At 39.4% G+C, this 17,133-nt stretch overlaps 1 protein-coding gene across 2 annotated transcripts in view; it reads right to left on the minus strand.

Moving 5' to 3' along the window:
- Positions 1 to 3,080: 3,080 nt before the first annotated feature.
- The window catches only part of UBA2 (ubiquitin like modifier activating enzyme 2), a 32,040-nt gene continuing 17,987 nt past the window's right edge, over positions 3,081 to 17,133 (minus strand). For both annotated transcript variants that reach the window (XM_045532402.1, XM_045532403.1), the window contains 7 exons: positions 16,668 to 16,761; positions 16,457 to 16,569; positions 12,815 to 12,970; positions 11,075 to 11,171; positions 7,245 to 7,350; positions 5,563 to 5,699; positions 3,081 to 3,942 (listed from right to left, as the gene is read on the minus strand). In XM_045532402.1, the coding sequence (XP_045388358.1) occupies positions 3,761 to 3,942; positions 5,563 to 5,699; positions 7,245 to 7,350; positions 11,075 to 11,171; positions 12,815 to 12,970; positions 16,457 to 16,569; positions 16,668 to 16,761 (885 nt within the window). In that variant the 3' untranslated portion in view covers positions 3,081 to 3,760. The remainder of the gene's footprint in view (positions 3,943 to 5,562; positions 5,700 to 7,244; positions 7,351 to 11,074; positions 11,172 to 12,814; positions 12,971 to 16,456; positions 16,570 to 16,667; positions 16,762 to 17,133) is intronic.

Consider the following 17,133-nt stretch of genomic DNA (forward strand, 5'->3'; position numbering starts at 1 on the left):
CCCAGTATGAAAGTATCTATAAAAATACTTCTCTAAATATATCCTCCCTCCAAATGGTCAAATGGAGATTCTGGACCTCAGGAATATTGCTTAAAAATGCAAAGAAAAAGGAGGCAGGCTCTCCCTACTTCTATAAGTTATGATTACAAATATCTGCTGACATTTTTCTTCCCAGATCTCTTCAGATTTTCTTTTGCTTTTAATATTTTTATATATTATAAAGGACTAGCAGATGGCTTAAATGTGTCCTTGTATTTTGGCCATAAGGCAAGTCTACTTCAGACATGTGTGCCACTGATGGGCAATTTTCAGGAACATCTATTACGAATCAAATGCTTTCTGGCAGCTTCTGAGTGGGCCATTAATATCTAGTGGGAACAACTTTGTTCTCAGTTCTCTGGAGACTCGAATGAAAGCGAATTCTTCTTAAGTCACAGCCTGGCAACAAGGAAGATGGGTAAAGCTGACTTCATCAGTATTAGACCCAGGAAACTCTACAACACTCTCATACCAATTTCTATTTTTAATAATCTTTATTGCCTCTCTGACTTTAATCATACTCAATATAAAACCTGAAAAAGTTGAATAGGCACAAAAGGAAAATAGACTGCATGTCTATATATTAATATGTGTGTATGTGTGTGTGTGTGTATATACACTTTATCAAAATTTTCAAAGCTGGATAGTACAATGAAAAATGTATATACACTCTACCTAGATTCAATAAATGTTAATTTTGCTATGTTTTGTCTCCAAATATTTTGCTAAACCATTTAAAAATTGTAGATGTCTTTTTTTTTTTTTTTTTTGAGACAGAGTCTCACTCTGTTGCCCAGGTGAGTACTGTGGTGTCAGCCTAGCTCACAGCAATCTCAAACTCCTGGGCTCAAGCAATCCTTCTGCCTCAGCCTCCTGAGTAGCTGGACTACAGGCATGCACCACCACACCTGGCTAATTTTTTCTATTTTTAGTAAAGATGGGGTCTCACTCCTGCTCAGGCTGGTCTAGAACTCCTAAGCTCAAGCTATCCTCCCGCATTGGCCTCCCAGAGTGCAAGGATTATAGGCATGAGCCACCGTGCCTGGCCAAGTTGTAGATGTCTTGAAGATTTATCCCTAATATCCTAAAAATAAGAACACTGGCCTAAATAACTACATTATCATACCTAACAAAATCATTTTATCTTACCTACACTCATTCCATTTTCAAATTTCCAATTGGCACAAGAATTGTTAGTCATGGCCAGGTATGGTGTTTCACCCTGACAAGCCCTACTCCCAGCTCCCCACTGATCAGACAACTCACAAGGAAAAACCATGAACACAAGGCAAGATCCGAAATATCTCCATCCTCCAGGGATAAGGAGGTAGCTTGGATCTGCTTGGTTTACTGCCCAGTTGGACGAGACCCCTGCACTTAGTAGTCAGACCTGCCTTGCTGATAAACCGGGATTTTCTCAAAACAGGTGGAAATGTCTACCAGAATAGAAACATCTCTGCAGATCTAACCGGCACTTATTACCATGGACCGTTCAAATGGGAAAGAACAAAAGAACACAAAATACCAGAAACACATTGTTGATGACTGTGGCCAAAAGACAGGGTAAGGTGTAAAGACTGAAGGGAATTTCAGAATTGAAATTTCTACAGAGCTTTTCAAAATAAAAAATTCCTAAATTGAGGCTGGGCATGGTGGCTCGTGCCTGTAATCCTAGCACTCTGGGAGGCCGAGGCAGGAGGATCGCTTGAGGTCAGGAGTTCGAGACCAGCCTGAGCAAGAGTGAGACCCCTTCTTTACTAAAAATAGAAAGAAATGATCTGGACAGCTAAAAATATATACAGAAAAAAATTAGCCGGGCATGGTGGCGCATGCCTGTAGTCTCAGCTACTCGGGAGGCTGAGGCAGTAGGATTGCTTAAGCCCAGGAGTTTGAGGTTGCTGTGAGCTAGGCTGACGCCACGGCACTCTGAGGGTCTGTCTCCAAAAAAAAAAAAAAAAATCATAAACTGAGATGGTTTCATTTTATCTGTTAACACAGTTCTGTAAGCTTGAAATTTTCTTTTTCTAGAGGAAAATTAAACACCTAAAAATATAAAAGCAGAGAGAAAGTCACAGGCTCACGGAGCTGTGGATGGAGGTCCAGCTTGCTAGTAGTTCCCTCCAGCTGGAAGTCAGTCTACACTGAAGGCATCGAGCCGCATGTTCCTGAGGGCTCTATTCAACAAGATTTTTCTGAAAGCTATACTTTGCGCTCAATTTACAAATGGTATAAAACAAGGAGTGAGAGTTAATAAGCTGAATGGCAGAGTAAGAGTTACACAAAGAGGAACAATACAATGAATTATCAGTTTGAAACTTAGTTGATGGATAAAAGGACTGCTGCCCAAAACACCAAGGGCACAGGTACACAATGAGGGAAACAGCTTAATGGGCTTCTGGTCTCTGAAAGCACAAGGCACATCTGTCTGTGATCAGAATATGCTAAGTAAGGGCCAAGGCTCTGTGACAAGGAAGATGTGAGTGCTGCTCCACCCAACACTGTTCTGGCTAGTTGTAGGCTGGAGTTGGGCCATCAATGGTACACTCAAGAAGGGACTTTGGTAAACTAAGGTACAACCCAGACAAAGACTGCAGAAAGGAAAGACTCCCTCTCCAGTATCTCAAATTCAAGGCTCCAAGTTACTAGGGCTGGGCAAAGAACACTTACATGTTCTCAATAAAATGCCAACTGTTGACAATCCAAATTTTAAAAACATTACATCAGAAGCTTTATTTTATTTATTAGTTACTTATTTAGAGACAGGGTCTCATTATGTTGCCCAGGCTGGCCTTGAACTCCTGGGCTCAAGTGACCCTCCTGCCTCAGCATTCCAACTAGCTGGGACTATAGGTGCATGCCACTGCACCTAGCAGAAGCTTTATTTTAGAAAGTACTCATTTATGGCAAACAGTAGAAATCTTTTAAACCTTCTCACCCTTTAAGAGCTAATTTTTTTTATTGGAAAGAATTCAGCATGCTTGCATCTGTATATATAACGCATCAACTCAAGGCGACAGAAACAGGAACTGTGCAGGCATGTGTAACAAGTATGCAGATGCCATTTATTTGGTCCATAAGTACAGTATAGTCTTATTTGAGTTTTACAAAACATCAAATATAAATAACCTGAAACTGTAACAATACACAAAAATTGGCTTCTTACACAGACATACCAGGCAGTACAAGCTGAAAACTTGAGTAAATTAACATTGTTTTACATTAATATACATAGTGCCAGTTAACATTTAAAAACAAGTTTCAATGCATAGCACTTGATACTTTTTTGAATCTGTTTTTCAGTCAGTTAAGAGTATGAAAATGGTTAGATCTAGGCTAAAAATAATTCTTCTTCTAGCCAAAAATAAAGGCATAATATTTATAACCAGGTATCAACTTTACTAAACCACAATATTTTGAAACTATTAAATGATACCTAAGGATATTTACATTAAAAAGGCAACATGCATCGTGTTGTTTCATCTCATGACTGGTTATGCACACACTTTGTTCAAAGGGTTTTAAAACTCTATTCCTACTTTCAATACAGCATACCATAATGTTTCTAACGGTTCTAGCAAAATGAATGCTTTCAAAGGGAGCAGAATCATTTTTAAGTCACTGGTGTCAATTTTTTCCCTTTGGAACAAAGGACATAACAAATAATCTGGTTCTGCCCAGATAAGCTAATGTAATAAGAGGGTCTGTCAAGAGGCATTTCTGTTCAATCTAATGCTATAACATCATCAAGCTCTTCTGTCTGTTCTATACGTGACCTCTTTGTACTGACATTCTCTTTCTCATCCAATTTCCTCTTGCGACTTCTCTCTTCTTCACTGATGTCAGCATTATTTGAAGAACCTTCTTCGTCTGAATCAACTATGAGCACATCATCTTGCTCTTGTGCTTATTTCAGAAAAAAAGAAAAAGATGGTTACAAGTGTGGGAGTTACTAGGGGCTCACCAATATTTTATTTAATTGAAAGCTAACTCTTCTAATATACACCAACCTTAAAAATGGCTACCCTTAGGGAATCTTCACTTTACATATTACGTATTTCCATACTGTTTAAAATGTTTTATAACAAGCACCTACTTCTCTTCTAATCAAAACAAAAAATTGTAACAAGCATTATTAACTCAAAGTTATCATTAAACTTCCTTGATTCTATCTCTACGTTCTCCAACACAAAAGCGGAGGGTGCATATTCTAATAATGGCAGTGATGGTAACAACAACAAAATATAGCACTTACAATGTGCCAGGAACTGTTCTGAGCACTTTGCATATAACAACTCATTTAATCATCACAACAACCCTATAAAGAAGATAACATTATTATCCATTTTCCAGAAAAGGAAGGTACAGAGAGACTGACTTCCCAAGCTCACACAGTAGCAGAGGACGAGGCCAGGATCCAAACTCATGCGGTACAGCTCCACAGTTCACACGCTTAACCTCACACTGAAGGTGGTTTCATCTCCCCATCCACCAAAATCCAAGGCAGAACACCTAACGCATTGCCGTAACCTCTGAAACCTACCCACAGTAGATGATCAATGAATGAATACATATTTCAAATTGTGATTTTTAAAAAAACTACCATGGCCTCTTCCTTAAAGGAGGATGATGAACCTTTCTAGTTTCAGTGGGGAAAAACAGGTCATGAACCAATGGCCCCCTAGGTGGACCACACTTTAAAAGTCTGTCTCCTAAACTCTCAAGAGAACGTTAGAACCAAGAGCAAACATAATCTAAAGAATGCCAAAGACACAGAAATAGAGAAGTAAAAAATTTCTAACGAAATTTCCTAACGAAAGAATAAAGGGGAGGGGAATAACCATTCAAATCAGTACACAGTCAAAAATCAGTTATTTGGAAAAGCCCCAAGTACCAGCACTGGAAACTAGGAGAACAGATCTCTCTGGTGCACTCCACCAAGTCACACTGGTTATGAGGAAGCCTAAAATATTAAAATTCCATACTCACCAAGCATGTTTACTCAAAATAGTCAGATGCATTGAGATTTGCTGCTCCTAAATAAAACAGGAATACAAAATCCCAAACTACTACTACCTAGACTGAACTCACTTTGGGCACTAGTAAACTGACATTTCCAGTTGTAAAAACCAATTAACAAAAAATAAGTATTTCTATTTTCTATAAGAATCTACCCCAGCTGGGCATGGGGGCTCACTCATGTAATCCCAGCACTTTGGGAGGCAGAGGTGGGAGGATCACTTAAGGCCAGGAATTCGAGACCAGCCTCAGCAACTAGTGAGACCCTGTCTTTACTTACATACATACACACACACACACACACACACACAATTCCCCCACTCTTAAATGTCTTCAGGGTTAATATACTCAAAGCTCCCTTATAAAAATCCACTCAAACTAATACACATCTCTCGTAGTTTTATGGATTTTTACTTTGTGGTCAACATTCATAAAATAATCAGTTTGTTTCTCCATACTCTCACTTGGCAGGCAATTCACAGTTTGCTGACTGGGGCCACGACTCACCTGTAGAGGTGGAAGGCTGAGCTCCGTCATCACTGCCATTGGTTATGCTTTTGGCAGCATCTTCAGCTTGTTTGGGCCCTACTTTCTCTGGGGCATCACCAACGACTTCAAATTCCACATCCTTTCCTAGGTCTTCACTGTAAGAGAATCACACATTAGAAAACAGGACTACTGCTATGACTTATTTACAGAGCAAAGGAGCACCAGAGACATACTGCTCCCCAAAGCTCAAAGTATACACTACGTACACACCAAGTATTTAGATTCTGACTTTTTATAATATTAATTATAATAAAAAAGACTATACACAATAGATTTTTGTGATGATTCAAAACTCTAGCTGAAATGGTCAAACTATTGCATCTTCAAATCAGGGAAAGGCTTTAAAAGAAAAAATAGCTAAATAACTTTTATTGCTAAAGCAGACTATTTCTTCAGCTACTATGTCAAAAAATTCTACACACGATACTCATAACCTGATCTTGACCACAATGACTGGTGTTTTTAGGGGTAGGGTTACATGGTTTCTGGGCCCCCCCATCTTTACAGGTAGCACCCTGCTTTTGTAAGTAAGTTCCCCAAAACAGGTTTGAAAGTTTAATGCATGAAAGTCAAACAAAAGACTTACATGTTTTAAGGGGGGTTCTGTTCCCAGAGAGCTAAAAAATATGATTAAAAAACCCCTAATTATGCTTCCTCTTTTAGACACCATGTGACATTTCCACTTTATTGTACATGTCCTTTCACTGACTTCTTTCACACCGAACACAAGCACACCACTTACATCCAGCTGGTGTCCAAATGAGGCTGCAGACCACAACCTCGTTATTTGCCTTTGACTCTACGATGTAACTCTGAAACTTACACTTCTTACTAATAACCCACATTCAGCTGTTCCTGTCATTTTATGCTTTTTATAAATCAAGGACAAAACGTAGTTCCCTCCCAACAACCACAAACACTATGTTTGTATACAGATGGCAACACTGGCAAAACAACTGTATGCAGGTGGCAGCACCACTGCAACCATTTATGTTTGTTAAAATTCCTAAGTCAGGGCATAGTTTAATGGTATCAATAAGCATGTACAGAAATGTACCTTGCTCAACAGATGAATACATCAAAGTGGAGGACCATTTATACTTTAACTGTGCTATATATATGTATATATTCTATAAAGTAAGTACTGTGTCTTTTTAAGTCATCAGGAAGTAAAATCAAATAAAAGAAAAAATACATTACTCAGGAATCTGTACAGGATAATTCTTAATATTCTTTTGTTATTGTCACAAAATCGCAAATAAAATTATTTGTTTTGTGGGAGAAATATTTCCTCCTCCTAGGGAACTTTAAAAATAATTGAAAAGTTTATTTCAGTCCAATTACTGAAATGAATTCACTTCTGAGTAGAGCTACTCAAAGGCCTACACGCTAGGTCTTTCTGATCAGCCACCACTGATGAGTTACCCCCGACCATTTTTTGCTCATCCCTTGTATTTCTCAATCCCAAAATTTTTCCGCAGGTCAAACTTTAGGGAACTCTGTGGCCAACTTGAACAAATAGACCATGCAGTTTCAAATGAACAGCAGGGTTTAAGAGTAAGAAAACATTTTTTCCTCCACTTTTTCTGGTTTATATATTCAAATAATTTCTAACACTTAAAAATACTGATAGTTCCTACCTATGAAGGATGTTGATCAATAAAGTATAGTCCTGGAGGAAATCATCCGCTTGAAGCCGGCTACCATTTCTAATTCCAAATTCTGATAACTTCTTGTGATTATTAGCTAGGAAACGTGAAAGGAATTTAGATACTTTAGTTATATCTTCATGGAACAGTCTGGTTAGTTTTTAAAAAGCTAAACCCCTGTTACAGGTTCATCTGTGTCTCCCCAAAATTAAAAGATTTAAACCCTAACCCCCAGTACCTCAGAAATGTGACCATTATTTGGAGACAGGTCTTTCTAAAGATGTGATTAAATTAAAATGGGGCCAATAGGGTGGGCTCTAATCCAATCTGACCAGTGTCCTTATAAAAAGAGGAAATTTGGACACAGACATCAGGGATGTGCACCCCCAGAGGAAAGGCCATGTGATGACACAGCAAAAAGGTGGCCATCTGCAAGCCAACGAAAGAAGCCTCCAGAAGAATCCAAACCTGCCAGCCCCTTGATCTTGGGCCTCTAGCCTCCAGAAGTGTGAGGAAATAAATTTCTGTTGCTTAGGCCACCCAGGCTGTGGTATTTGTTATGGCAGCCTTGGCAAACTAATACACTAAAATATTAGGCACTTAGGAATTTACTTAACTACCAAAACTACTTCAAGGGCACCAAACTGTGAGAAGTTCTGAGAACTTTTTCCCATTAAAACTAAATTAATTCTGGAGTCCTGGAAGAGTCAGAGGCAACTTTTACAGTTGTCTGAAATATATTCTACTTGCCAAGAGGTTATCTGTGACAACATCAATAAACATTTTAGTAAATTGTACAACTCAAAAATAAAACCTTATTTGAATGTATTTTTCATTTTTCAATAAATTCTAAATACTCCAATAAAGAACCAACCCCCCAATTGAACTTTTAGTGTCACTACATTCTCCCCCAGCCGCCCTCCGTCCCTCCAGTTCTAGGGCTTTTCTGCCTTAATTATCCTTCCTCTCCTGATTGTTCATATGCTCCTCTCTCCTGGCCTATAAAAGCATTCAAATCTTATACAAAACTGATTCTTCATCTTGCTCCCAATTTATACTCCCTCCTCACAACTCTCAGTCCATAGACTGTCTAGAATCTGTTGACCTGCATCCCTAGTGCCAGTACCAGGTAAACAACATAATGTATTTTAAATTCTGATTGTCATGTTTTAAAGGGTATAACTTCCTACATAATTTCACTTTTCAGTACCATAATCCTTTTTTATGGCTTATCATTTCTTTAATGTTTGTAAGGAAAATACTTAGGAAGGTTTTCCCTACCTTGACACCCCCAAAATACTGAAAGTTTCTTCTAGCTCGTTTCCAGATTTATTTCTTGTTTTGACTTTTTTTTTTTTTGAGACAGAGTCTCACTCTGTTGCCCGGGCTAGAGTGCCATGGCGTCAGCCTAGCTCACAGCAACCTCAAACTCTGGGCTTAAGCGATCTTCCTGCTTCAGCCTCCCAAGTAGCTGGGACTACAGGCATGTGCCACCATGCCCGGCTAATTTTCTTCTATATGTATTTTTAGCTGTCCAGATCATTTCTTTCTATTTTTAGTAGAGACAGGGTCTTGCTCTTGCTCAGGCTGGTCTTGAACTCAGGACCTCGAGTGATCCACCCGCCTTGGCCTCCCAGAGTGCTAGGATTACAGGCATGAGCCACCACACTCGGCCCTTGATTTGACTTTTTAATCTATCTGGAATGTCCCTGGAGACTATTTCCTACCCAAACTTCCATCTCCAAGACTTTTCATACATCTCCACTGACTACAAACTTAGAAGCACCATCTTCAAAACAGAACCAATTAATGTGGGTTCTTACTTCGTGAATTAGCATCATCTCTGAAGCCAGAGTCCTGGCAATGGTCCTATAAAGGCCTAACGATGGGACTCCTCATCTGTACTCCAAATTCTGACCTTGCAAATCTCAAATCTGTCATCTGCCTCTGCCTTAGTTAAAATCTCTCATTCTTTTCTCCCTAACTGGCTCCCTGCCTCTACCCTCACACCCTTTTTAATACACACTCTGCAGATTGTACTGAACCACATTACTTTTACACTCTGGTGGCAGTGAAATACTGGGCCCTCAGGAGGCAGGAGGGGAGAGGTGAAGTGAGAGGAGGAAGAGACATTACAATGACACAGAAATCCTCCAACCTCACCGGCCCTGCCAACCCCGTGACATCCCATCTTCCAGTGAAACCAAGTAACTGGCTATTCCCAAAATCGTTTAGGTTGTTTTACAAGTTCATGCCTTTGTAAATGCTGCTCATTCTGTCCAAATGCAGATGTTCCTTTTTCTGCCCTGACGGTCCTTATTTCTTCTGAACCAAGAGTCCTCCTCCTCCTGTGCCTTCCGTCTCCCTTCACAAAGCTAAATATGTTTTCCCTCAGTTCACAGCTTGTACACGCTCTTTCTATAGCTCTAGCTTTACCTTCCACATGTCATTTCTGCTTCATCTGCATACCTCCCAGTGCACAGCCCTGTACTAGACTACTAAATCCCCCTGGTGATAATCTCTCCCTCTCCTTCCAGGTTGCAAAGCACTTCAAACCAAGGACTGCTGTCTTACTTATCCTTGATTTATGAATACCTAAGACTATGCGTATAATACAAAACTCCAAACATATTTAAATAAATGCTGTAGCATCCTCTGTAGCACACGTATTTTACGGAAAAGGGCTACATTTTAGACCATTGAGATTCCTGAACAGTTTCCATTTTTAAGCTAACATTTGAAAAAGCTGGTTAGAACTAAGTGGACAGCATATAATCATGCACATTTTTTTTTTTTTTTGGTGAAGTCAGCTGGCTACCATGGGGCTTAAGCATTCAACTAGACTCCCAGAATAGAGTATCACCCAGCCAAAACATGGCCTCTGATTACAGATAACCTAATATCCCAAATAATTTCTCAATAAGCAACTACAACCAAGAAAAATCCTGACAGTGAACCTTAATTTAAACAAGGCTTGACATCTGAATCTCCATCAGGATCTAGCAAAATATACTGAACAAATGACCACTGGACAAACAGGTTCAAATATGTCAATATACAGTGCCTTAAACCTTTGAAAGCAGTGGTATACTGGCAAAAATTGGGATGTGGAGAAATCAGCTGCAACGGCAACCCAAGACATGAGCTGCAAAAGCGACAGAGGTATGTGTAAGAACTTCCAAGTCCAATCAGACCAACTAGTGTATTTGAAGGAGGAATAACTACAATGCAATTCTCATCAGAAAAGCTTTAACAGAATCAAATGTATTGCACTTTGTATCACAAATGCACTAACAAAATGGTGACCTGCTTGAACTTTTGAAAGGCAAGATGAAAAAGCCAAAACTGGGCACTGATCTTCAGCAATACTTTCTGCTATGTAGTAGGAGAAGGCAATCAGGGCTTCCCCATTCTTGGACCAAACCCCCCAAAACTTCAGATTACTCTCCTCACTCTGATTTAACAGCTAGAACAGTCTTCTCAAGTCTTCTCATCACTAATTTAGCACCCAGGATCCATGACACAGGCAAGAAGCCTCCTTGGAAGTGGATAGGAGCACTGTAATCACTGAAAATGGTGAGTATCTGCGTACTGGGTTATTGGGAAATAGTCTCTGAGATACCCTGACAACATAGAGTTCTGAAATCTGGAACTGTGGTGACCCTACCAAGGCAATGCCACCTTGGAAGAGCACCTCCATGACCAAACATTGTCCCTATCACTGAATAACAGATACAGTCAATGGATAAACTAATGTGCACTCCTCCCTTTAGGCAGCCTCCACCCAAATGAGGGGAGTGAATAAATGCAATATGTAATACCTTCTGTCTCTCCCTCTTCTGAAGATATTAGGATTGTTCCTTTCCCATCTTCAATTTGGACATCTGGTGCTACCATAGCAAATTTTTCTTTTACTATCTACAAAAAAACAAACAAACAAAAAAAACAAAAAAACAAAAAAACAACAGATTTAAAATATTAATAAAGGTAACTGAAGACCATAAAAAACCCTACGTTTCTTTTCTATAAAAGTTCTTACTTCCCCCACTATTGGAAAGGGACTGAATCATTCTTTAAGATCCCTTAAGGCAAGCAGGAAAGCCATGGGGATTCACCAGTGTTCCATCCCTACATCTGAGCGCTGATGCACATCAGATCAAACTTCCTCCAAATAGGGGACTGAGAATTCCTTGACCTGCTCTTGCTCTTTTGTCTTTCCCTGCAGATTAGGTAGCGAGCTACATACTTGACGTATTTAATCTCAGTCTCTGTGCCAACCCTGTAATGAATGGCGGGTGTCTGATGGAAAAATTGCTCATTAACCTGATTCTCATATAACCTCCCTCATTCCAAATGCCTTCTCTCTTTAAATTCCAAGATGCATTTAGAAGTGATAATATTCTGTTAAATCCTACCTGCTCCTAAAAAAAGAATGGAGAAACTCTCTTTAGGTCTAATTACCCTACAAATAGAAGAATCACCTTGAAGCTCAAGAATCTGTAGATATTAAAGATAATTAATTCCTAGGAAAGAAAGTGAGGCAAACACCCTCTGCTGGACCTGCTGCTTCCCTGGTCAAAACATGAGCTTAAACCAATCTGCCCCGTGTAACTAGTTCTGGGAGAAAGACCATACACTCTCAAGCAGCATTTCCCCTTGGGAAAACGCCTATTCCCCGTCTCAGGAGGTATGTAAATATGCAGCCTTATAATGGACACAGAGGAACAATCCAAAGTGATCCCAAAATGGAAAGTGACAAAACCAAAAAAAAAAAAAAAAAAAAAAAAAAAAAAAAACACCCCAAAACAAAAAACTTACCTCATAAACTATAATCTAGCCAACTCAGGAGGAACCTAAGGAGCAAACCATATCCTAAAGCCTCAATTCCCTCACTCCAGCTCTATAGGTTAATATAGGTGTGCAAATGCCTCAGGGACTAACTTACCATATCAGAACCAGGTCATATGAGATAAGCATGTATCATCACAAAGCCTCAACTCAGACCTCAAAACTGATTGACAAGAGACCCCTAATTTAGTGGGAGAGGGCACTGTTCATAATCCAGAGAACCCCAAACTCTGCAGGTTACCCCTACCCTTTGATATGAAGCTAGCAATTGGGGCTTTGCTCTACTGGAAATGCAAAACTCTTCACTAAGTGCAAATACGTTATCTGTTCACTGCTATAGCCAGGACCATTCAAGAATACCTCTGATCAAAAATCACAGAATTTACCCACTATCTGGGAAACAAAGAGCAAAGAAGTCTTCTCCTTGTCATGATACTGCGCCACTGCTGTGCTGCCTGTGGTACGTATTCCAGCCAAATACATCTATTCCTTTCTGGGATATGAGGCACATATTCTGGAACCACAGACCGAAAAGCCTGCAGGAATCCCAACGGAGGAGTAACCCAGGACACTGGAGCAACAACATACTTCAGTAGCCAGAAGCTTTCAGAGTAATTACCTTAGTTTGTTATCACAGCAATAGTATAAAAAGAAAAGGGAACTTGAATTTTTTTTTTTTTAAAAAGGAAAAGAGAACCAGCCCTTGCACTTACCTTATCCTGTAAGGTGAGAACAGTCACCTTATGGACATTCAGCCGTACGGTCACCTCTGGCTTGCTGGCACATACATAACAATTGGGGTTGGGAGGATCCAGTGCACAAGGCACAAGGAGTTTCTTTCTTGGGTTTGGTTGTTTATTTAAAAAAATCTTTGGAGGCAAAAAAACATGGAGAAATCAAAAATGTGTGTTACACTTGTATATACCATTACAATCTGAAATGTTGTTTACTGTACATTCAGTAAATATTCCCTTCTGGAGGGCAAGAAGCATCAGGAAAATCACGACAATCATGACTTTCTTAAGCGCCTGGTATTCTGACTTTCTAATCAGCTACCATGTAAAAGGCTGGGCTTACTGCAAAGACACCTCCTTGTATAATACAAGACTGCACGTTCTTCTGCAACCTAATTCAGCAAAAGTAAGGGCACAGCCATGCTAGTCTCTGGCACCATCATTAGATCAGCTTCTGGGTATACTTCCTAGTGGTTATTCTTAACAACTTTAAGAAACCTCTTGACAAGACCAATACACTCATTTCTCCAATTAATGATAATGCTTTCACAGATGTCTAGAACCAAAGTGACTGCCTTTCTTTCCTAACTTTCTGATGATTATTATAATAACATTTATATAATTAGGGAAAAATAATGTATTTCTGGCAGCATATGTACCTATTTACCATTTCTCTACTATCCAAATAAAAAAAAATTTAAGAATAAAGGCAAATACAAAAATAACACTGAAATTAAGAAAAGCCCCAAGTTCCTACTATCAATACTACAAAGTTTGGAGAACACCAGCAAAATTCAATACAAACAGAACAAATGTCAGGAGAACACATAAAGTTGAGATACAGGCTGGGCATGGTGGCTCATGCCTGTAATCCTAGCACTTTGGGAGGCTGAGGCATGAGGATCTCTTGAGGCCAGAATTTTGAGGTTACAGCTATGAGCTATGATTGTGCCACTACACTACAACCCAGGTAACAGAGGGAGACCTTGTCTTTAAAAAAAAAAAAAAATGCTATCACTCTTAATACCCAGGCTAACATTATTAATCTGGTATTTGTTTATAAAGGTGAACAAATGAAATCCAGATATACAGTATTAACACTCCAAGACTAGGATGGAGCTGAGCAGGCGAAGAAACCAGAAAGATGTTACAGGAAATAGTGACACTTTTGTAAGTTCCATAATAACTATTATGAGCTCAAAAGGATACTAAGCCATAAGATAATTTAGGCTGCTATAAAAAGGCAGAAATTAAGGCTGGGTGCCGTGGCTCATGCCTGTAATCCTAGCATTCTGGGAGGCCAAGATGGGAGGATCGCTTGAGCTCAGGGGCTCAAGACCAGCCTGAGCTAGAGCAAGACCCCATCTCTACTAAAAATAGAAAAATTAGCCAGGTTTTGTGGCAAGCACCTGCAGTCCCAGCTACTTGGGAGGCTGAGGCAGAAAGACGGCTTAGAGCCCAGGAATTGGAGGCTGCAGTGAGCTACAATGATGCCACTGCACTCCACCTAGGGTGACAGAGTGGGACTCTGTCTCAACAACAAAAAAAGACAACTGAACACCCTTTTTTTATAAAAAAAAATAAAATAAAATAAAATAAAACAACAACAAAAAAAGAGTGCATCAATAATGGCACTGAAAAATATGTGTACCAATGCAGACTAAATATTTTTTAGAAATTCTTGAAAGCAAATAGGTCTTTTTATTTCAGCATTAAAAAGGAGAACATAAATAACAGCAAAAGTATTCGCTACAATATTTTTTGGGAAGTTTTTTTGAGCTGGTTAAGATAGCAAAGCATCTTTATACACAAACTGAAAAACAGAGTGAAAGCAGGAATCCAAGAACATCCAAGTGGTGTTAGTTTTAAGAAATAAACCGGCCAGGCGTGGTAGCTCACGCTTGTAATCCTAGCACTCTGGGAGGCCGAGGCGGGCGGATCGCTCAAGGTCAGGAGTTCGAGACCAGCCTCAGCAAGAGACTCCGTGTCTACTAAAAATAGAAGGAAATTAGCTGGACAACTAAAAATATATAGAAAAAATTAGCTGGGGCCGGGCACGGTGGCTCATGCCTGTAATCCTAGCCCTCTGGGAGGCCGAGGCGGGTGGATCGCTCGAGGTCAGGAGTTCGAGACCAGCCTGAGCGAGACCCCGTCTCTACTAAAAATAGAAAGAAATGATCTGGACAACTAAAAATATATATAGAAAAAATTAGCCAGGCGTGGTGGTGCATGCCTGTAGTCCCAGCTACTCGGGAGCCTAAGGCAGTAGGATTGCTTAAGCCCAGGAGTTTGAGGTTGCTGTGAGCTAGGCTGACGCCATGGCACTCACTCTAGCCTAGGCAAAAAAATGAGACTCTGTCTCAAAAAAAAAAACAAAAAAAGAAAAGAAAAAATTAGCCGGGCATGGTGGCACATGCCTGTAGTCCCAGCTACTCGGGAGGCTAAGGCAGGAGGATTGCTTGAGCCTAAGAGTTTGAGGTTGCTGTGAGCTAGGTTGATGCCACGGCACTCGTGCCCAGGCAACAGAGTTAGACTCTGTCTCAAAAAAACCCAAAAATCAAAAAAAGAAATAAAGCTAGCCCATCCTCCACCAATGTAGGAACTGTTAAAATAGGGGACCCCAACATAAAAGAAACAACCTGAAAGGGGAAAAGAGTAAAGAGGAGAAAACTATGTTTCCCATAGAAATAGCAAGAAAAATTATCTTAACCTTGGTGTTTAGTGGAGGGGGGAAATATTTTCCCGTATAATTCATTAGAATAAGATAGGGCTCATGTAGACTTGCTGTCTAAATATATACATGGGTTGAAAATCCTAAAGCTGAAAATATAAAAGTGCTCCTGTATTGGTAGTGCCTGAAGCACCGAAATATAAGTAAATACAAATATTTGTTGAAAAAATATACCTCCAGTGGAATTATCACAGACAAAATTCTAATACACATTAAAGAGATCTAGAAGAAATGATAGTACACTCACCCATAAAGATTTCAGACATTAAAAAACATCATCAAAAAATATAAAATGACTTTAAAATAATAAAGATTGAAAAGAATGACTGAAGAACAGGGACTATAAAATGACTAAGCAAGACCAGGGTGGTGGCCCAAGCCTGTTATCTCAGCACTCTGGGAGGCTGAGGCAGGAGAATCACTTGAACCCAGGTGTTCAAGGTTGCACTGAGCTATAATCACGCCACTACACTCCAGCCTGGGTGACAGAGTGAGACTCCTTGTCTTAAAAAAGAAAAAAGAAAAAGAAAAGAAAACATGACCAAGCAAAATTTAAAAATCACACAGAACTCTTAAAATTGAAGACATCAACTAAAAAAACTTCTTAGTATAAGGATCCCACAATGAATTCCTCCAAGAATTTAGTAAAATTGGAAATGTTATAAGCCAATTAGCTTGTTTCCATTTATTAGACAAAAATTTTAAAAGCTTGTTTTTTTTCCTTTTTGTTAATTTCCAGGAAGCTTAAACATGTACTGACAAGGTAATTAGAACAATTATTTTTCCATTGCTTTAAACCAATTTTATTATTTTAAAACATTGTTTAATGTCCTTTTTATAAATTACTTTTAAAAAGAAGATAAATAAAAAATGCAAATAAAAATACTCACTGTTCTACACTGGTCTATTTTTCCTGATAAAATCTTCAATCCTTCCAATACTATCAACCCAGCAATCACTGCATTAGTAGTAGCGATAGCAGGAATGATGTTCCCTGCCATTGCTGGCAAGAAAAAAAAAAAAAAGACTATGTTTAGCTGTTAAAAAAAAAAAAACCAACTTTGAGATTTCAGTGATGCAAGTGAAGTATAAACAACTTACATTTTATATCAAATCTGCTCTTCATATTCATACTGAAAATATGCATCCTGAGGTTTGCCGCAGAGGTGACAAAATCCATAGCAGATGGATCATCCTGCCAATAATTTAAACAATTTAACAAGTCTCCCCACAAATTACTGTTTTGATTAGTATTTCTCTCAGAATGGTACTTTCCCATGTTTATGACATTATCGACCGTCCAGCTAGAACAAGAGGTGGTCTTGAGGGAAAGGCCAATCGGACAGGGCCTTAAGGTAGCATGGAGGTTGGCTAAATAGGGGCAGGGTCTTATCATCAGCTTTTCTGGTTCAGGAATGCAGACTGACAAGGACACCAAGAACCACCAGGCTTCTAGGAACTGACTCCTGCTTAAACAAATGCACTGATCCCACCCACCGATGATAGGAACCCTGTCCTGGGACCACTCATTAGTAATGCAAGGTTGCTGGACAAGCACAGAATCCAG

Source organism: Lemur catta, chromosome 19 (genome assembly GCF_020740605.2).
Source record: "Lemur catta isolate mLemCat1 chromosome 19, mLemCat1.pri, whole genome shotgun sequence".
NCBI classification, from domain to species: domain Eukaryota; kingdom Metazoa; phylum Chordata; class Mammalia; order Primates; family Lemuridae; genus Lemur; species Lemur catta.